General features: G+C 35.2%; 2 protein-coding genes across 2 annotated transcripts in view; one reads left to right on the top strand and one right to left on the bottom strand.

Moving 5' to 3' along the window:
• The window catches only part of gsk3ba (glycogen synthase kinase 3 beta, genome duplicate a), a gene marked incomplete at its 5' end in the record, with an annotated part of 28,028 nt that extends 24,483 nt beyond the window's left edge, over positions 1-3,545 (top strand). The window contains one exon of the mRNA XM_016529659.1: positions 847-3,545. Within this exon, the coding sequence (XP_016385145.1) occupies positions 847-917 (71 nt within the window). The remainder of the gene's footprint in view (positions 1-846) is intronic.
• A 1,898-nt stretch (positions 3,546-5,443) lies between these two features.
• nr1i2 (nuclear receptor subfamily 1, group I, member 2) lies at positions 5,444-19,476 on the bottom strand. The gene is made up of 9 exons (XM_016529658.1): positions 19,468-19,476; positions 17,005-17,195; positions 14,995-15,125; positions 13,039-13,208; positions 12,645-12,928; positions 12,330-12,475; positions 6,510-6,626; positions 6,324-6,429; positions 5,444-6,243 (listed from the first exon to the last, which is right to left on the bottom strand). The coding sequence occupies exons 1-9, from the start codon at positions 19,474-19,476 to the stop codon at positions 6,102-6,104; spliced, it is 1,296 nt and encodes a 431-aa protein (XP_016385144.1). The 3' UTR covers positions 5,444-6,101.
• Positions 19,477-22,844: the final 3,368 nt, after the last annotated feature.

Raw genomic sequence — 22,844 nt, 5'->3', positions numbered from 1 at the left:
TATCTTCGTTTTCAAAAAAAAAAAAAGGGTTTAAAGTATTTTTAAAGGGAAATTAGGGAGAGTCACACCACATGACATTTTACAACCAGTGTTGTTACTAAGTAAAACTATTAAAATATTTTTTGTTAATTGAATCAAAGTTAATATAAAATAAAATGTAAATATTAGACTATAAAAAAATTGAAATGTTGCCTTGGAAACTAAATCAAATAAAATAAGCTGAAGTACTCAAATTACAAAAACTGAATTTAAAGCTAAATAGAAATATAAAAAATTAAATTTAAATAAAAAAGCTCATGAAAAAATTTAATAAATACTATATTGGTATTTAAATCATGCTAAATAATACTTTTACATAATATAACAAATAACACGACAAACAAACAAATAAATAAAATGAATATTAATACCTGAAATTAGCTTGTCTTGTCAAATTATCTGATATTTTAATAGACTTACAGACTTTTACACCCAGTCATGAAGTCTTCAGTGCTCGTCTATATGATATAATTTCTGGTTTTATGCTTTTTCTGCATTAAAATAGAATGCCAAACTGCTTATTTAAACTTTTCTTTAATACGAATTTAATAACAATGTAGTTCTTTTAATAGGGCTTTTTATTATTTTATTATGATACAAAGATAGTTGTATCATGCTGACATTTAAAGCGAAATTAAAAACATGTTCATCATACAAGAACTGCATTCAAATCATGATATGCATGAATTGCATTTTGAAATTATTTTTGAAGAAATTAATAGATATGACAGGAAAATGAGCATCACCTTTCTGACCCCTATTAACATACAATATATGCTAATAACAATGTTTTCTTTTTGTGTCCAGATGCCAATAGTGGAGATCGCAGTCAGACCACAACTGCAGCCTCTGCCTCCACCTCCAACACCTCAACCTGAGAGCCCCAGCCAATCAGACCTGACCCTGCCTCCGAGGCCACGCCCACCCCACTGCTCACCAGCTTAATGGGCAGGATTTGAGTCATGTAACCACCACTCTTATTCAGACTGCAAGAGCCAACCTTCATTTACGTCTTTTTTTTTTTTTTTTTACAAAGTTCAGAATGATACATGTGGAAAAGCCTCGTCGGGTGTAATTCACGAGAGCGACAGAGACAGAGAAAAAGAGAGAGCAGTCAGGAAACAGGTCGGGAAGGGGGGGTTAAACCATAAAACCTGGTCCGTGACCAGCCGGAACTTTTTTTTTTTTTTCTTCTCATTCTCAGAGGACAATCTTATTATGTAAGCAATCCGGTAGCCAGATCCATCCACTTCCGTTCGCATTTGGGCTCCCCTTCTCTCACCTGGACCGTCTCTAGCTACACGTTCTCTCCCTTTATACTGTCCTGGGCCTTTAATAGCGCATGGCTTGAATTTGGTTGGGAGCACCCCATGTATACAGTACATATATATATATATATACAGTATATACATATAGTGTGTATATTCATATATATGTATATGTATTGGGTGAAAATGATGCAAGCATTCAAAACTAGAGGAAATATTGTATCTAAGCGTATCTAACAAACACAAGGCACCGTACAAGAGGTACAAATATAAAAACCGCATGTCAACCACAAAGACAAGAGAGAAACACTCTGTTACAGGGTTTTAAGTCGGCTGAATCTGTTTTATCTTGTTTTATAAAATGGGCGGGCTGTAGGGGAGGGGCAGACATTTTGATTGACAGGTGAGACATGCGTCTCCATCTCTGTGTTCTTGTATGATATATACATACACAGTTTATATATTACTTTGCATTATGTAAAATAAATATATATATATAGTTATATATAGATCTATATCTAGCATCAGAATCCATCACAGTTTGTCAGTGCAGCGGCCACATACTGAAATGATACAGTATGTGAATGACTAAGACTCTGCTGGAGCTCTTTTCTAGCAAGCGTTTCGCGCTTCTCTGCTGTTTTCTGTTAGCCTGGTAGAATTATAGATCACCTTCTGTCCTGATTTCCTCTCGTTATTTATTGCCGCGTGTGCGTCAGTGTCGTGATGTTCAGATTCATTGTTCTTATCCACACAGCTAAACATAAAGAACACATGAAGAGACGCATCGATGTGGCGCCGACTTCACAGAGACTGTGTTTGAGCTCCATTCGCAATGTTAAACTGAAATGGCTGTGTTGTTTTAACCACTACTTTTTTCTTCATCATGTCTCAGCATAACGTATGGAAAAATGTACTTTTTTTATTTCCCAAAATGTCTTAATACACAAAGTATAGCAGTATAAGAAAACGACAGACGTGTATATACAGTACAGCACAGTTGCTCCTCACCAAATTCTGGCTTTTACTTTTAATTTTTATGTTTTGTTTTGATTTTTGTATAATTTGTGAGCGTGTGTGATTGTGTGAGTGAGTGTTCTGCTATGTACATAAATATGCTGACCTGAGAACTGTTAATGAGCGAAAACAAAGACGTGGGATTAAATGAAAAATGGATCAAAGAAAAAATGTAAAAGATCAGGGCAAACATGACCTGTTTGTTGGATACTGTAGACAAGGAGCTTTCTCCAGCCATATAGTTCAATCTTAGCTGTACAGTAGGTGCCAGCTATATTATTGTAACTATAACTAGTAATGTATAGTGTATCTATAGTTTGGAGTGCCTTTGCTTCCATACACTTCCTGTCCCTAGACCACACCCACTTCCTGTCCACACACAAGACAGACCACGCCCCTTCCTGTGACCATCTGCAGGTGCTGTTGATTGGTCTGAATGACTGACAGCCGAATTCATTTCCTATCAGAAACCACATTCGATGGCATTTCTGTAGATGTTTTTCCTCACTTGATTTTTTTTTTTTTCTCGAGTTTGGCACAAAGGTGTTTTTGTGTGCGGAGGAGTCACGTTCCTGTGGAGCCAATCACAATGTATGTTCTTACACTCGTTCCACTACCAAAGTGAACCAACTATGAGCGTGTTGTGATGGAACTGCAACATCCCAGGGGCAATAATAATGATTTCTTTTGTGTTTTCGGTCGTTGGCCAGCCGACAGTATGCGGTAGAGATGTCACGTAGCACCCGCCGGACCCTCATCCCCGCACCCTCAATGTAAAGCTTGCTTGTAAGATGCGCATTCATAGATGTGTTGCTTTCCACGAATGGTGTGACCACTTCACGTGACTAAAATTAGAGTACAAATGTAAAGACACAAGGTTTAAAAACAATTACCAAAAAAAAAATGTTTTAAGGACTGTGGGCTGAATACAGACTATCACATTACATACACTTATTGGGAAAAAAGTTGTCTTGGTTTAAAATGGAAAAAAGGAAGAAAAAAAACAACAACCTGTATAACATTAATATTACTTGAATGCCTCTGTTTGTGACTGAAATTTTTATTTTATTTTAAATATATTCTTTTTCTGTGAAGGTATGCTAAATGTCTCCTCTCCTTGTAAATATGTCCGTTTTGGTCCTTGGTGTGACTTGGATTCAGAGACTAGTTACCTGGTACTGTAATTTGCATTAAATAAAGAGTAGGATAGCTTGGAAATGACCCTGCATTTGCCACGCGTCTTTCTTTTCCCAACTCAAGATGTCGCTATCCTCAAATTCAATCCATTTAGACTAAATTAACATGCAAGTAACTGTCTCTTCTTTTTCTTCACTCTTGCCTATGTTTAAAGGTGATTGTGGTAAGTGCCTGAGTTCAAATAAAACATACTTTAAATGCATTTTAAGTTGCTTTGGATAAAAGCATGTGTTATAGCCTACTACCGTTCAAAAGTTTGGGGTCAATTGGTTTCTGAAGTATCATGTGACTGGAGTAATGATGCTGAAAATTCAGCTTTGCCATCACAGGAATAAATTACTTTTTAAAACATATTCAAATAGAAAACAGTTTTTGTAAATTGTAATAATATTTTACAATATTGCTATATTTTTGATCAAATAAATGCAGCTTGATTAAAAAAAAATATATATATGTGACGATTAAACTTCAAAAGGTTATGATTTCATTGAATAAACAAGAGCGCTGTACGTTTCAAAGTCTGGTGCTGCTGCTTTGTTTACTGCGGTTACCGGGGAAACAGTTATATTTCTGCCGTTCGGAAAGCGCCTCCTGCTGGCAGATAATTAATTTGCATTTTCAATAAGCCCGTCTGCTGTTTTTGTTTAGACTAATGTGAAAATCAACCCATGTTTTTACACTGCAAACATGCAGAGTTGTAAATGTGAGCTGGTGGATTGACAAGAAGATTATAAATACATTATAAAATTCTAAGCAATTAAGACTAAAATTATATTTAGTAAATTATATTTATGTGTTAATTAATATAATAGTTGAATAATTGTTTAAATTAATAATTGATACTTTTGACATCCATTTTTTGTATTATTTAAAAGCTGAAATGTGAAGTTTATCATTTTATAAACCTTATTGTTTTTGTGAAAACCTGTATATGGTACACGGAAAATCATGCTTTTTACAGTTATGTAACCATAGACATTGCCCTTTTGCGCTCATATGGTATTCATTTTATTTATGCAGGTCTTAAAAAGTCTTAAATTTGAGCTTAAAAATCCTGCAGAAACCCTGTAGAAAATAAACAGTTACACAGTTAAAGATTCTACACACATGCTCATAAAATTTTACATTTTATTTTCCTGAGCGGGACATATACATCTTACTTTGCAAATAATCACTGTAAAGACAGAAAACCTGAGTGTAGAAATGATTCGTGTTGTGACAAGTTTCCTCGTCATATATCAGACAGGATCAAATAACTGCTTAATCTAAACAGGATGCCAATATGAAGGCATCTGTGCTTTATAGAGACGCCTGACATCTGAAATCTGCTTGTATTTATATGTCTAAATAAAGAATATTTTCCAAAAATACTGCATTCCTAGTTTGAACACTAAGCATCTGCTCTACATTGTCATTTCACATTTGACACTAGCTCACAATCTTCACATTGATTGTCATTGTTAACTTTTTTAGCTTGAATGACAAAATGAACCACAAAAGGTCCAAATGACCTTCAAATGCTTTCTGATGTCTGTTCAGTAAATTTGCTTGAAAGTGAAAAAGGTTACTGCCGAGTGAAGAATTTCAAAAGGCAATCACTTCTCAAGAAAGTGTCTGTGTGATGAACTCTTGCAGCCTCCTAAAATTTCTGATATGTTGCACAAAATACAGCAAGCTTTTTTTCTAATAAAGCATTCACAACAGGCATGAAATGAATAGCTAGCTCAACTCTTTTGATACCCAGCCACATATCAGTGAATCTCACCAAACCTGACAAGAACATAATCCACGCCCAGAACACATAGTTTGCATAAAAGTAAGCCTATTTTTTTCATTACCATAAAAAATCCCATTCTCATTACTGTAATGAAAAATAATTATAGATATAAAAATAAAAATAGATATTTTGCATAAAAAGCCTATATATTTTTTTTCAATATGTAGAGTAAATTAAGACCTGAACATGTTCTTTATGAGATTAATAACTCCATTTACATTCTAATCTGGAAAATGTTTGAATCAAATATAGCTACTCACATCTGACACTGGCATTGATATTAAATCATTTGAACACAACATACCTTGAAGCGGTTAACCACTATTTTGCATTTAAAAATGAATAATAAATAAACAGATTCGTCAAGGCAGACTATTAACACAAATGACTAGTATAGTATCATATTGTTGTTTTATACATTTGTGATGCTGCCATAATAACTTGCTCTTACTGCATCACATTTCAAGCTTCATTCATGCTGTAAATGTAAGAGATATTATGTGCCATCCTACATCTGGTTATGAACCATAGAAATAGTTCTTTCATGAAAAGATCCAGAAAAAGATTACCCGGGAGATAAACTCAAACACAATTACATGTAGTAACACAGCTATAAAACGACAGGTTCACAATTGCAGTGTGCTGCAGTTCAGTAGTTCATTATCAGTAGGCACCGTCCTTGTCCTCGCTAGTTTTGACTATATTTCAGTCCTTAGTGTCCTCAGATGAAGGTCAAACGTGGCTGGTGATAGCCAGTTCAGGAGTTCAAGGCCAGTTAGTTGAGTCATCTGCTCTGTGAAGGCTTAGCTGTCTTTGCTTATTATTTCCAGTAAAAGCGGAGACACTTCAGGCTGGATGTCCTGGATTTTCAGCACTTGTTTCGTATACTCTTCATTCATACTCCTCATCTCAGTCAGGCACGCCATGATCTTTGGGAACAGCAGACTAGCAGAAGGAGAAGGTTCAAATGTAAGTGCAATCAAAGAAATAGTTTTCCTCGTGAGACAGAAATAAAGCGTTCTTACCGTTTCTCTGGCTCGGTCCTCTTGGCCTCAATGTAGGTCTTCAGGGTGAGAGCTAGTGTTTCCTGGTTGCGGTCGATCACGCTGTGATGTTTCACACCGGGGCGATCTGTGGATGAAAACACACACGTAAGAGGTGAAACTGCTGGCCGCGTGTGTTCATGTGAATGTGAGCTTCATCTGAAATACCTGGTGAGAAGAGCGAGATGGCCTGCATCAGCACATACTCCTCTTCACGCAAGTGCATCTTGCGCAGTGTGTAATGGAAGTTCATCATAGGGTCCAGCAGATGACGCTGGAAACCAGCTGACCGGTGGGGGAGGAAAGAGACAAACTGATGCAGCATGTCTACTTGTAAATGCCTTCAAAAGCATGTAATACATGCTGCAAAGTGAAACATTACCCTAGATTCATTTATTGATGTTTCATTTCTAAGAGGAGAGACTTTTTGGTTAATTAAAATAAAGCTGAAATCAAATCAAATATAAATATTAGATGGAAAACTTGCAAATAGGAAACTTAGACAAAACTTACACAAAACTTAGAAATGTTGCCATGCAACTAATTGAAAATTAATTTCGTTTAATTTCGTTTAAACTAAAATTCTTAAAACGAAAACTGAAATAGAAATAAATTAAAGCCGAACATAAATATATATATATAAAAAAATCACATAACAAAATTGTTTAAAAATTCAACTTTAATTAAAACGAAAACTGATTAACTAACTAAAATTACTAAAACCCGAAATAAATTAAATATAAACAGAAATATTAAAAACAAAAACTAATTAAAAAAATTACAAAATCACATAACAAAAAACTAATAAAAATGAAAACGGTTTAACTAAAACTTCTAGAAATATTAACATATAAAGTATAATAATATAAATAATACTCAAATTACACTGATGATGAATTTCCTCTTGTAACAGTAAGATTCATTTAAGCATTAAGCATTTGTATCAGTGTTAAAATATAAAAGAAAAGAAAAAAGAGAAAAGAAAAGTCACACGAGAAGTGTTGACAACGTCAGTGTGCATAGCTCAAATCAGTTGGTCTTGAAAGAATTAGTGGCAAATATTCATATTGGATCTGATTTGAGTATTTTATTCTGTGCTGTATACTGAGGCTCTTTTTTATGCAGATGTGTCCATTTGATCAATGTATTTTTGGCTATTGCTACAAATATACCCCAGCGACTTAAGACTGGTTTTGTGCTCCAGGGTCACATTTGATCTGATTTCAGACTAGAAGCATTTGACATGTGACAGGGATTATGTGTGTGACATCTCCTTGCTATGGCGGCTTCACGTCGACATGGTAAAGCAGTCCCATCTGTTTGCTTTGAAACAATGCATGTTCATTAAACAGAAGAGCTGTTGTGAATGACAGCTGTATGATGGTAATGGCATTCAATTCAGAGTTCAATTTAAGGCTTTTACAGCTGCGTCTCAGAGACTGTAGAAAATCAGGGTAATTAGTCAATATGTAATGAAATGCCACTTCTTTAGCAACTATGAACATTTAGCCTTGAGAAGCAAACATAAAGAGAAAATCAAGGATGGACTGAAGCTTGTAATAAGCACACCACAGCCTTTAAATATGCCACAAATGGGTTCTTAATTAAAAGGGCCATATTAACATTAAAGTAAGCAAAAAGATGTTTATGGTGACTGTTAGATTTAAAAATGCAAAAAGTACTGCTAGATAACACAAAACAGTATACATTTGTATTATGTAATTTAGGTGCTTTCACACCTGTAGATCGATTGCTTTGTTCCGAAACAGGGATTACAATTTATTACAATGTTGCTTTTTATTCTTGGTGCGGTTCGCTTTCATACGGCAATGTTTCTAAACGTCATGCTTGGCTAGTGACAAGTTCAGTCTTTCATACACGGGTTACATCTTAACCAGTTTCACTGCATTTCATCTTCCTGAACTCTATCCTTTCACTGACACATAATTTACATTCTTGCAGTATGGCCACATGCAAGGGTCCGTCTGAAATTTTCAAACTTACGTGTGAAAGGGTTGAAGCTTAAGTGTGTCATTTCCACTAGCAGCAAAAGTAATGATAGTCCTGTCCCAAACACATATTGCTGATGTTTCTGTTGAGATGCTCAAACAAACAGAAAAATGTTTCGAAAGCACCACAAAGAGTCTTTGCAGTTTTAGGGAAATTAAAGTACGGATGATTTACTTACAGTTGACTCTTATGGAAGCTTGTTTCTGCCGCAGGATAAACAAAAAAGGTAATTGTGACTTTTTATCTCACAATTATGACTTTTTTTCATGCAATTCTGAGAAGAAGAAAAAAAAAAAAAGTCAAAATTCTAAAACATAAATGCAGAATTCAAGATATAAATTTGCAATTCTAAGAAGAAAAGTCAGAATTGGGAAATATAAACTCAAAAAAAGTCGCAATTACCTTTTAAAAAAAAACATAATTCTGAGATGTAAACTCAGAATTTGCAATTACAAGTTTATAAACTTGAGAGATATAAATGTGCGATTCTAAGAAGAAAATTCAGAACTGTAAGAAAAAAAGTGCCAGTTACCTTTTTTATTTTTTATTCCTTGGCAAAAAAAAAAAAAATTAAGATGTAAACTTGCAATTATGAGTTTATAACTTGCAATAGTAAGAAATAAACCTTCAATTTCAAGAAAAACGGTCAGAAATGGGAGACAAAAAGTCACAAATTACAGCACCTGTTTTACTTATGTGGAGGAAAATAGAAAAGTGGAGGAAACAAGCTTCCATAGTCTGCATATTAAGGTAAAAGGGGAAAAATACCCGTTAAAATAAGTCCGATTTTTGAAGTAAAAAATAAGCATGAAAGTTTAACTGACTCAATCCTAAAAAAAAACATAATTCTGAGATGTAAACTCAGAATTTGCAATTACAAGTTTATAAACTTGAGAGATATAAATGTGCGATTCTAAGAAGAAAATTCAGAACTGTAAGATAAAAAGTGTCAGTTACCTTTTTTATTTTTTATTCCTTGGCAAAAAAAAAAAAAATTAAGATGTAAACTTGCAATTATGAGTTTATAACTTGCAATAGTAAGAAATAAACCTTCAATTTCAAGAAAAACGGTCAGAAATGGGAGACAAAAAGTCACAAATTACAGCACCTGTTTTACTTATGTGGAGGAAAATAGAAAAGTGGAGGAAACAAGCTTCCATAGTCTGCATATTAAGGTAAAAGGGGAAAAATACCCGTTAAAATAAGTCCGATTTTTGAAGTAAAAAATAAGCATGAAAGTTTAACTGACTCAATCCCATTTGAAGTAATGAAAATGCCAATAAACACACAGACTGATGCATGTACTAAAACAGTAAGACAGGTAGTGCTTTCTGAAAAAGCCTGGCTATTCCGTTCACTTTTTCCCTGAGATGAAATTTGCTCTGCCTGCAGCACCGTCACGCTGACTCCATCTCCTCCTCATTATCTTCAGATACTGTCCTGCTGTGCTCCCAACACCTAAGGCTTATAGGGGGCTTATTCCACTCCTTCCTCCTGTGTTCTCCTTTTCTTCTTCCTCCTCTTAGCTGGAGCGTTATGTCGGTGGCAGAGACCTTTTCAGTCCGTCATCAAAGTGGTCCTGTTGTCTTTTCTGCTTTGTGTCACGGTTACATGGCTTTCTTCCTCTTTAGCATTACAATGTACTTGCAGTGTTCACTGAATGCAATTAATTAACGATAAAATACCAATGTGCATTACAAAAATCTACCTTTATACCTAACAACAAGACTCCAGAATAGCTAACCACTTATTCACAGGTACACAAAAACATGGGAAACCATGGAAACCACTGATTAGTAATAAGTCATCTGACCCTAGTGCTGTGCGATGGTAGAAATGCATGCTTGCCATGTAGTCTGTAGTAGATATTGGTTTATAATTTACACATAAGAGCGATGAAGAACTATGGAGTAATGTGCACATGCTGATCAGGATTTGTCCTAAACAAGACGTGGAAGAACTTGTCATTTAGGGGTGTTGTTAAAATTCCACTTTGTGTTAACACGTAGTTTACAGTTGCTGTGAGACATTAAATTCAGACTAGATGAGTCACATTAATGCTGTAATTTGTAGAGTCGGTAGCACTCATTTTATAATCACTTTGTCTTGTTTCGTCTTTTGATTTTAGCTCAAGAGTGTATAATGTAGTGCATAATGTAAAGCAAGTTTGTGCTACTTCTGGTTTGTCTTTATTAAATTCCAAACAGAAAAAAAAGTAATGATACAAATTACCTTTCATATGTAAAGCATCTAATTCAGAGTTAACCAAAAACAGACATTACCCAATGGTTCTTGAGTATAACTATTGGAAACCAGACACACACACACACACACACACACACACAGAATACTGTTTAAAAGTTTGGGGTCGTAAGATCCTTTACAAGTTTTGAAAAAAGTCTTATGCACACCAAGGTTGCATTTTTTAAATCAAAAATACAGAAAAGGTATTGGAAAATATTATTACAATTTAAATAACTGTTTTCTATTTGGATATACTGTAAAATGTAATTTATTCCTGTGATGCAAAGCTGAATTTTCAGCATCATTACTCCACACCAGGTTCACACATACTCTGTTTGCAGTACGTATACAGTGCAGAAGCAGCACGAGTTCGTTGTGCTTTCACATATGATGAGTTTGCAGTGCGTAACTAATCCGTGGCTGTAGGCCTATACCACAGACACAACATATATTCATTATTTTTTATTTCAAATCCAAAAGTTTTTTTTTTTTTTATGAAAATGGTTTGTCAGCATTTCGATTCTCTTTGTACAGAGAACAGTTCTAAAGTATTTCATAGACGTCATGTTTAAAAGTACACTAAACAACGTATTCAATTCATTAGGCTTCTATATAGATTTATATATTAAGTTGCTCAAGCAAGTGGCAATACATTTAAATATAGGCTATATGATAAAATCACAAACAGATTAAATTAAAACTTACAATAGATGAAAACAGCCGACTCTCATCTTTTCTTTAGTTTTTAAATCTTTATACAAGAAATCCTGCAGGTCATAAAGATCTTCATGTTTTTCCACCTCCACGAAGAGACAGACGAGTGCAATCCATTGTCACCTTGTTTATCTAAATGTGAGGTAAAGGGGTGGTTTTCCTTGCTTTACCCTGGATATAAAGTCACGTGTTGACCGTGAAACACAGTAGACTTTAAAGGGTTAGTTCACCCAAAAATGAAAATTAGCCTTGGACTGATGCATGCAACACCCGCTGAGTGGCATTAAACAGCTTGAAAGATCAAAGACAATTTTTAATATAACTCCGCCTGGATTCGTCTGAAAGAAGAAAGTCATATACACCTAAGATGACTTGAGGGTGAGTAATTTGTGGGCTAATTTTCATTTTTGGGTGAACTAACCCTTTAAATTGTATTCATCTATGGTGAAATTTCTGCATTTTCATGTCAATACATGCTTATTTTAATGCGAACAATGCGCTGTGGCTTTAATCCAGTGCAGTACAGCACAGCAATAAAAGAAACGATGGCTGCACTGCTGCAGACGCACCACTCCTGAAACGCACTGCCGGACCGCAACCACGTGCAGTGTGAACGCTCTAATCCGTTAACATGGGCATGGAAAAAAATTAGCACAGCATAGGCACTGCAAACAGAGTAACCAGGCGCCAGTCTTCAGTGTCACACGATCCTTCAGAAATCATTCTAATATGCTGATTTGCTGCTCAAGAAATATTTCTGATTATTATCAATGTTAAAAACAGTTGTGCCGCTTAATATTTTTGTGGAAACAGAGATACAATTTTTTTTTCCAGGATTCTTTTGATGAATAAAAATATCTAAAGAACATCATTTATTTGAAACAGAAATCTTTTGTATATAAGAGTAATACATGTCAATTTTGATCAATTTAATACACCCTTGCTGAATAATTCATATTATTATTATTATTATACAGCAGAGTCTATATAAGATTAACGGAGACTTGTGAAGACCCTCACCTCGCATGGCGTCATCCAGGCAGTACTGCTGCGGGCCGCACTCCCAGATGCCCGTCACCTCATTAAAGAACATGTTGAAGTGGATCAGAATGATCTCAAAGGTGGCGCCTTTCAGCAGCGAGATCTGGTCGTCTATGATTAGAGCCCTGTCATTCAAAACACAACAACTTCATTATAATCTTGTATCCGTCAAGCTGCTTGACTAAACTAACATGAGCAAAAAACTATCAGGTGTAAACATGTCTTGTCTGATCACTTGTGACCACCAGTGATGAATCTTTATATCAGATGGACTGTAAGAAGGCCAGTATTCACCTAAACATTGTAAGCGTCTTGCTGAAGTTGATTACATTCTTGATCATGTATGTGGTGAGGTCTGTAAAATGTGGCAGAGAGGTGAAGATGGCACTTTTATGTTGATTCTTCTCTTTATTTTCAGGACTCTGAAAGCTGAAGGAAGGGAACGAGGGGGAGACAAAGCTGATGGTCTGCTGCATTGCATCTTCAGGCGACGGTTTGTGCATGGTTGCGTAAGTGAACCTGCTGCTGTTTGGCTCTCGACCACACTCAGACATGGATTTCTGATCCCGATCTAAAGGCTGAGGACATAAAACCTCTAATAAAGACAGTGCTTAAAAACATAGTTCAGTAGATATACAGTATTTGAAGAAATCTCAAACAGACAATCGAAATCAGGTAAGTATGTTACCCGGAACTGAATGAAGTGGGCACAAGTCATGTCGAAGGTCTTTTGATGTGCGGTGAGCAGCTCCTGTATGACAGCTTCCTGTTGAGGGGAGAGCGTTACAGGCTCCTCCTGCATCTTCTTCCTCCTGATCTGCATCCTCCGCTTCTCCACAGCATCATCCGACATGATCACTGATGAAAAGAACCACAGGAACCAAAGTGAAGGCTACACTATGGAATTTTTATACACAATTAGGTATACACTACTGTTCAAAAGATTGGAGTAGGAAAGATTTTGTAAAGTTTTTGACAATAAAAAAAGTAATATTGTGAAAGTGCTTTCTATTTGAATATATTTTTTAAATGTAATTTATTCCTATAATGTAACGTAAACTTTATAAATGTCTTTAATGTCACTTGATCAATTAAACACAAAGAAAACACAAGAAATTTCAATTCTTTTTCAAATATTTCCCAAGTGATGTTTAACAGAGCAAGGGATTTTATCACAGTACAAAGAAAGAGAAAGCCTTATTTCTTTCAATTTGCCTGGAATAAAACAATTATTAAAAAAACAACAACTGCAAAAGTCAATATTATTAGCCCCCTTAAAGGGATACTCCACCCCAAAATGAAAATTTTGTCATTAATCACTTACCCCCATGTCGTTCCAAACCCGTAAAAGCTTCGTTCGTCTTCGGAACACAATTTAATATATTTTGGATGAAAACCGGGAGGCTTGTGACTGTCGCATTGACTGCCAAGTTCGCATACAAAAAGTATTCTCGTCGCTTCATAACGTTATGGTTGAACCACTGATGGCAGATGGACTATTCTGACGATGCTTTTCATACTTTTCTGGACCTTGACAGTGTAATTTACTTGGCAGTCAATGGAACAGTCACAAGCCTCCCGGTTTTCATCCAAAATATCTTAAATTGTGTTCCGAAGACGAACAAAGCTTTTACAGGTTTGGAACGACATGGGGGTAAGTGATTAATGACAAAATTTTCATTTTGGGGTGGAGTATCCCTTTAAGACATGATCTATTTGACTGGCTACGGAACACTGTTGTCCAGTGACTTGCCTAATTAACCTAATTAATCCTCTAAGCCTTTAAATTGCACTTTAAGCTGAGGATTAGTATCTTGCAAAACAGCTAGTAAAATAATATGTACTGTCATCATGGCAAAGTCAAAAGAAATTAGTTTAGACTTATAAGACTTAAAATAAGTGTTAATGCTCACAAAGGAGGAGAAGGATATATACGTTTAACCAAGCATTTTCAAGTGTCAAGAACTGAAGTGAGAATTACAGTGGCAGAGGCAAGAAGCGAAAGATTTCACAAACTAGTGAGAGAGGTGTCTAAACACCCAAGAACAACTGCAAAGACACTAGATGATTTAGCCAAGTCTGGGATTGATGTCTCAATGAAGACGGTCACTAGAGCCCTGCACAGGAATGGACTGCAAGGTTGCCGACCAAGAAAAACTCCACTTCTGAAGAAGAGACACCTCTAGGCTACACTGAAGTTTGCAGTTCCAAAAAAAAAAAAGTATTAATTTATTTCTTAAGAAAAAACCTACTGACCCCAAACTTTTGAACAGTAGTGTATTATACATTAAACATGCTTATTATATTACACATGCAAGAAAATGAGCTAAGGTCGACCGGGTTGCGTTAAGTGATTAGGTAATTATCTGCAGTGCAGAACAAATTTAAACATGTTTAATGCTGGTAATTTTATATTAATACGGCAAGCTGTCTTGTTGCTTGTCAACCATGCGCAGCCTACAGACTAATTCAATCTGCAATAAGAACTTGACAGAAGAACCGTTCATCATTCTGATTACTATTATTAAGCTAATAAACATAACCATTAATCAAACATTTGTGTCTTTCATCACACCGCCGTGTGTGTGAGAGCAGCTTTCTTAGGGACTCGGGAACACGGAAAGTAAGGCTCAAGCAAACTTACATTCCCTCTTCATGCCGACTGAGAAGCATTTCTGGAGTCGGCAGGACTGGCACTGTCTCCTGTTGGTCTTAGTGATGACACAGGTGTTCTGAAACGGGCAGCAGAGCTGTGCGGGCCGCTTCATGGCACGCCTTACAAACAAACACACAGGCATTTGCTAGAGTCAATTTCACTGACTGCAGAAAAAATAAGACACCACAAGATACGAGCACGACTGTCTACCAGTGTCAGTTATTTACTTAATTAAACTGCATCATTTGTCTGCTGGACCTGATTTTCAGGAGCATTTTTACCTTCACAAGGGCAAAATTTTTTTTTTTCTATTTAGTCTATTTATTAAAGGTTTCCATTAAATTGAAACACAAATTCCCAATATGTATATTTTTTTAATCAACTCATCAATGCAACATCATGTAGGCTAGCTGTGTATAATGGATACAATATTAAAAGATAATAAATGCTCTGCTAGTTCTGTTACGTTTGAATAATTTGCTGGTCAGAAAAGCAAATACAGAAAAAATATGAAAGCAAGAGGTCATTATTGAGTCTGCAGACACACTAAACCCAACAGCATAATAGAATAGCATGAATAGAATAGAACAGAATAAAATAAAATAGATTAAATGTTAGATAACATATGTGACCCTGGACCACAAAACCAGTCATAAGGGTCAATTTTTTGAAATTGAAAAGCTAAATAAGCTTTCCATTGATGTATGGTTTGTTAGGATAGGACAATATTTGGCCGAGATACAACTATTTGAAAATCTGGAATCTGAGGGTGCAAAAAAAATCTAAATATTGAGAAAATCGCCTTTAAAGTTGTCCAAAGGAAGTACTTAGCGATGCATATTACTAATAAAAAATTATGTTTTGATATATTTACAGTAGGACATTTACAAAATATCTTCATGGAACATGATCTTTACTTAATATCCTAATGGTTTTTGGCATAAAAGAAAAATCTATAATTTTGACCCATACAATGTATTTTTGGCTATTGCTACAAATATACCCCAGCGACTTAAGACTGGTTTTGTGGTCCAGGGTCACATATAATCAGAGGAATGCACTACAAGGGCATTTTTGGACCCCTCATTTTAAAGAGCGTTTTGGCTATTTTAGTCCACAGAATGAACATTCTTCAAAAATATCTTCTTTTGTGTTCCACAGAAGAAAAAATGTTATACATTTGTAAAGACATGAGGCTGAGCAAATAATGACAGACATTTCATTTTTGGGTGGACTATCCCTTTAAAAGCATATCTGGCTATATATGACAAGAATGATCCAAAAGAACAGCATTGTCACCAATGGCTAATATTGTTTTCTGAAAAAATCCAGAAAGCATTTCTTTTGTACATTAACCAGTATAGTTCTCATGTTTTTTTTTTTAAATGCTGAAAGCATCCTGGGAAACAAACAATTACTGTGTGACTGCAGTTGGACGCACACAATGTGTTGTGAAACGTGTAGGTTGGCCACAAATTCAGATATGCTACTGTATCTTGTAATTATTTTTTTTCACAGGTTGCTTTCAAAAAAATTATGCAAATCAGAACAATACAAAACTCAGTGCATCAGAAACTGTTAATACACTTTAACAAACATATCCTTGATATCTGTTGTTTTGTTCCAACATTCCTTATTAAATGCTTATAAAGAATCGTTATTTTTATTAAGAGTGTACTGGGATAGTCGGGTCAACTATTAAAGAGATTACAATTCTGTCATCATTTACTCACCCTCATGTCCTTCCAAACCTGTATGACTTTGTTTCATGGAACACAATAGGATATTAATAAAGTTCAGTGAATGACTACTTAAACTTGCTAATCACATAATTCACAGACTAAACACTTTTACACTTTATAAAGAGCAGCTTGGACATTCTGCTAAACATCCCAGTAGAAAGAAAGTCACACAGGTTTGGAACGGCATGAATAATCGTCAATCACAATTTCCTCACACTATAGAGGAGGAGCATCTGGGAACGATCTGTTCACTCACCTGAAGAAGCCTTTGCAGCCCTCACAGGTCTTGGCATTAAAGTGGTATCCTGTGGATTTGTCTCCACATACTTGACAGATTTTGGGCTCGTCATCCTCCTCTGTTTCTTCCTCAGACCCATCACCGTGTCCCGAATCGACAAGGGGAGAAAGCTCCTCCATTTCTTTACTCATCCTGAGCTGAAGTAAGCACTGCAACAAAAGATGCATGTCACTATCACTCATATCTTCTCATTACCACCCATTTGTTTGTCGTTTCGACAAATAATGTCTTCACATAGAGATAACTTAAATAACCAATCAAAGAATTCAAAACCAAAAACTGCTGAGCATCTAAAATTAGGCTGCAGTCGCTAAACTACTACATATTTATTGAATATTTTTTCATATGAAAGGAGAAATATGCTGATGGTTATTATAGTGTACACAAATACCATTAAACACAAAGCCTTAAGACCACAATCACTAGCCTATACTATACAATATATGGCACCTTATACTGTACTGCTGCCGTTAATACCGGCTTCTGCTGTAATCTTAACCTTTTGCACATCCTCATATTTGCACAACCGTGGCATCTGCCTCCGGCACACAATATCCAGAGACATAATATTTGCACCGCCTCAGTACTGGAAAATAATGTGTTTTTTTTACTTTAAACCGCATAAACACATTTCATTACACCAAATACACAAAATAATGTTCTTTTTAGCAGCATCATATGACCCCTTTAATATTCTGAATTGCCTTGGTCGAATCATTACAGACCAAACACCTTTGTGTCTGTTTAGCTCTGCATATTTTATTTTTGAAGTACTTCATATATACATGTAAATGTACTGTACATTATATAAAAGTTATAGGTCTATGTGTGTGTGTATAAGCTATATATATATATAGACTAACTGAACCGAAAAACCGCAATGCATCAAGAGAGTACCGCGGTACGTACACAGTACTCTCTTGGCCTCCCCCGCCCACATTAAATGTGTAAGGCCATGATGGTTTTGAATTGCTTGAATCAGGAAGGAAGGTACCATTAAGGGAAACATGTGCAGAACAAATATGTCATATACCATAAGCTACATCAAATTATAATGAGAACACGACTGTAAAAGAATATGTCATGTTTCAGCGCGTTGTTATGGAAAGAATGTGTCCACATAGTTATATCTTCATGAATATAGCACAGTCAAATTCACTTGTGCAGCCACTCACAGCCTTTTGTGGAACTGTAAGTTGCAATATTTTATGTATATCGTGTATACATTATGTATCTCGTGCATTTGGTTGAGTTGCGCTGCAGTAATAAAATACGGCGATTATCTCTTAAGCGGGTAGCGCGAGCAGCACAAACAACAATGAAGAATATTAATAAATATGACTGGGATTGTCATATACATAACATTATAATGAGAACACTATTATAATAAACGATGTGATTTTTTTATAGTTTAGTTGCCGTGTTTCGTTGCGGGATTGCGTGTGCGTAATTCCACACATTCCGGGAAATTCGCGCAAACATGTATGCACTGTAGCATGCAGGTTGAATCCAAACCGATTATCAGAGCAGATCAGTCATTTTAAGACTTTCTGCGCCTCTCAAACAGCTCGCGACTTGTGTCAGATTGAGTTATTGCATATTTGATTTAAATTATTTTTATTGTCCGGCTATTCAGTTTTATTTATCCATGACACATGCATTTTTATATGTAGCCAAAGTAATATTGTCCAATGACTTGTTTGCATTATTTAGGCATTATTTTTTTTTTTTTTAAAGACAAAAATATATATCTGAGAGAGAGAGACCCTCTAGAGTACAGAATATAATAAACCTGTACAATGACAAAAAAAAAAAAAAAAGAGCTTGAGGGAAAATCATAAAATCTTCATTCAATTTTAATATTTAAATTATGGCAATATCAGTATGCATTATATAAATATATATTTATACTCCACCTGAACTGGTTCTAAAAGGTAAGGCAAGCACAGAAAGCAAGGGAGAGGGTGATTGCCATTGTATACAATCAAGTCAAAAGCAAAAGTCAACAGCATTTGGTTTGGCAATACAATTTTCTTTTCATTTCTGTAAAGAAAATAAATACTTTTATGTTAAATGGTCTGATAATTAAAAAAAAAAATTATTTTCATTACTGTTCAATTATGATCCACCTGTCCATGAGTCACACTAAATGTCTTTTAATTTCTATTAATAAAATACAATGAGATCCTTTCAATAATGCAATGAACTCACTAATATCACATCCATGATTCACACAAATGACAATATCAAAACCACCTTTGCAACTAACCTGTCTGAACATACCAATAATAAAATCACAGTGAATAAAACAAGTATTAATTATCACATATCCATTACAGTTAGTTGTGAGCAAACTGAATCACTCCTGGCTGTGAATGTAAACGTACAGCAGAGCAGGTGTTCAGAGTTCAAGAAACATACCCTTTGCATGATCCGTGTAACGCAGAAATCTAGAGTGTGCACTCCAGGGCAAGACCTTTATCCTAAATAAGCTATTGAAAGAACACGGCGCATACACATACAGCAATGACAAACAAAGCTGACATTACATGTTGCCATGGTATCCACGTGAGACCACTAAGCATTGGTCAAGTCAGACTCCCTCTCTAAGCCATAATACTGAAGTGTCTCCAGCATTATAGTCTCTAGTTATTCAGTGTTGGAAGAAGGTTGCTTTTTGATTTTTTTTTTTTCCTCCGTGCATGAGGGAAAAACACTTTAAGGGAACAGAATTGGTGTCCAATAACAAAATCCAACTCTTCTTCTTCTTCTATTTTTATCATACTGTGTATAAACTATGTTTCTTTTATCTTAATGTATAAAATAGCATATTTATTGTTACAAATAGCTGATTTAATTTAAATTTAATTTTAATAATTATGAATTTCCTTTTAACTGTCAAGTCAAAAACTTTTGTGTAATCAATTAATACTTAAATTTTCTAATTTAGCAGATGATTTACAAATGAGATATAATAATACTAATGTTACAAAAATGTCTGTTTCAAATCAATTTTGTTTCTTGAGCAGTAAATCAGCATATTAGAGTGATTTTTGAAGGATCATGCGACACTGAAGACTGGAGTAATGATACTGAAAATCCAGCTTTGATCACAGGAATAAATTACATTTTACAATAGAAAACAGTTATTTAAAATTGCAATATTCTGTTTTATTAGACTGTTGACCAAATTAAATAACATCTGGCAACTTGTTGTGTTTAATCAATAACATTTCTAAAATAAGTTCCCATCTAAAAACACAATTTTAAAGGGACAGTTCACTCAAAAAGGAAAATCAACTGAAACACATTTGAGAAATAAAAGAGAGAATAATGACTTAAATTTCAAATCGTTCATCACTCAAAGCTATTGTATGGCTTCAGAAGATTTACTGTTGTTAAAATATGCTATTTATAGACTTTTATATCGTTGCACAAATTAGCATTTCAGATGTACACATTCTTTGTTGTTATGAAAATACCCCAAATCTCAAGAAAATCACATACAAACCATATCGTAATCGTGTGTTTATTATTTGGATATTTCGTGGGTACAGAGGTTTCTCTGTGTTTGCTGTGGTCAGAAATCAACGCGGAAGAGCAGGGAAGCACGTGACAGGATGAGACGGGGCTTGTTATGAGACGCAATAAGATCGACAAGGCGATGGACGAATCAGGGTCTCTGTCAGTCACAGCGCAAGCACGGAAGATAGTAAACACACAGAGACAGCCCAGGGAGCGGCTAATTATCATCAGATCGCGTAAATCAGTGGAAAATGAATAGAAATTATGATTCTGTCTGAATAAATATGGGTAACACTTTACATTAAGGTTGCCTTTATAAAGGGTTTATAAAGGTGTTAATAAATTACTAATAACTCACTTACAAATGCATTATAAATCATTGATAAGCAGTTATAAATGCATGAGTAAAAGGGTGATTTTAATGCAATACCTGCCAAATAGTGAGCCATTTTTTACCTCACGTTATAAATGCTTAGCAAATATATTTATTAATACTTATTTCACTCAAAACCAGATTCCTGATTTATTTCATGATGCAGCAAAAATGTATTATTATAGCCCGGCTGGTCCGAGAGGTGTTAATGTGATCCCACAGCTCGGCTGGATGCTGTGCAGAGTCCTGGGGTTTTATTACAGCACTGTGCAGAGACGGACAGAGAGAAAACAGACTGTGCTCACTGTGGTCACATAATGGTCTGCATAACCCACAGCTCTTATGTGTAATAGCACACTGAATAGGAGGCATGAAATAGAAAGAAAGGAACAAAGGGTGCTGAATTTAATGGTGAGGCTATGAGAACGAGAGGGGCACTGACTTGTGCTGGAGGATTCTTTGGGATGCTTATTGATAATCTTGCAGTGCTACCACCACCACTTCATGATAATCATTTTGATAACAGTAACAGAGCAGAAGTTGAAGCCAGGGGACAGCGGTTGAGCTCATGCAAGCAATATGAATTTGTGTCTATTTTCATTTCATTATTGTCCAATCTTGTTGCCCCTAATTATTATCAGCCTGATCCAACTAGTATTTGCAGGCATTTGTATACAAAGTTTCAAATGTGTACATTTGGACACTGAAAATTAAAATATGGATATACTGACAGCATCTAAGAGTACTGAATAAATCTTTTTGATTTTTTTTATTTATTATTATTTAAAGATGCATTAAATTGATCAAAAAGTGACAGTAAAGACATTTAAAATGTATTATGGTTTCCACAAAAATGTTAAGCATCACAGCTGTTTTTAACATTGATAATAATAAGAAAGACTTAAGACTGGAGTAATGGCAGCTGAAATTTCAGCTTTGATCACAGAAATAAATTACATTTTGTAATATATCGAAAGAGAAAGCAGTTATTTTAAATTGCAATAATATCTAACAATATTACTGTTTTTACTGTATTTTTGACCAAATATATGCAGCCTTGCTGAGCATAAGAGACTTTCAAAAACATTCAGAAACATTCAAATCGAACTGACCCCAAACTTTTGAGCATAGAAAAATATAAAAACATATAGGCTATCACATTTATTGATTTATTTGACCATACATTCAAACTTTAAAGGAATATTTTGGGTTATTTTCATTAATGTCTACAACAGCATGTGTAGTAAATGGTTCAGCACAGATGATAGTTTTGACTCATTCTTCATTGTGTATGAATGAATGAGAAACAGTAAATATATTTATAATCCAAGTTTAGCAGGCGGGGAACACAAATATATGCTTAATTACTGTTTAAAATAAAATTCAGCACACAGATGTAGTAGAATCACTTACCCAATCTGTGCTGTATGTGCAAAATCATATCCAGTGTTCAGCAGATGACATGAGCATCTGAAAGAGTGACTTTTACTTGTTTTTTGTGTGATCGTAAAATATCGTTTACGTGGATTTCAGCAAACTCCACCTACAGAAATGATATCACCCTAGTAAAAAAGAAATATATTTAAAATGCATTTATTTCATACTAAGTGCACAAATTAGCATTTCAGATGTACACATTCTTTGTTGTTATGAAAATACCCCAAATCTCAAGAAAATCACATACAAACCATATCGTAATCGTGTGTTTATTATTTGGATATTTCGTGGGTACAGAGGTTTCTCTGTGTTTGCTGTGGTCAGAAATCAACGCGGAAGAGCAGGGAAGCACGTGACAGGATGAGACGGGGCTTGTTATGAGACGCAATAAGATCGACAAGGCGATGGACGAATCAGGGTCTCTGTCAGTCACAGCGCAAGCACGGAAGATAGTAAACACACA

Source organism: Sinocyclocheilus rhinocerous, unplaced genomic scaffold (genome assembly GCF_001515625.1).
Source record: "Sinocyclocheilus rhinocerous isolate Xijiao unplaced genomic scaffold, SAMN03320098_v1.1 scaffold30, whole genome shotgun sequence".
Lineage (NCBI taxonomy): Eukaryota > Metazoa > Chordata > Actinopteri > Cypriniformes > Cyprinidae > Sinocyclocheilus > Sinocyclocheilus rhinocerous.
Note: the sequence above shows the minus strand (reverse complement) of the source record. Positions and strands in the feature narration are given on the sequence as shown.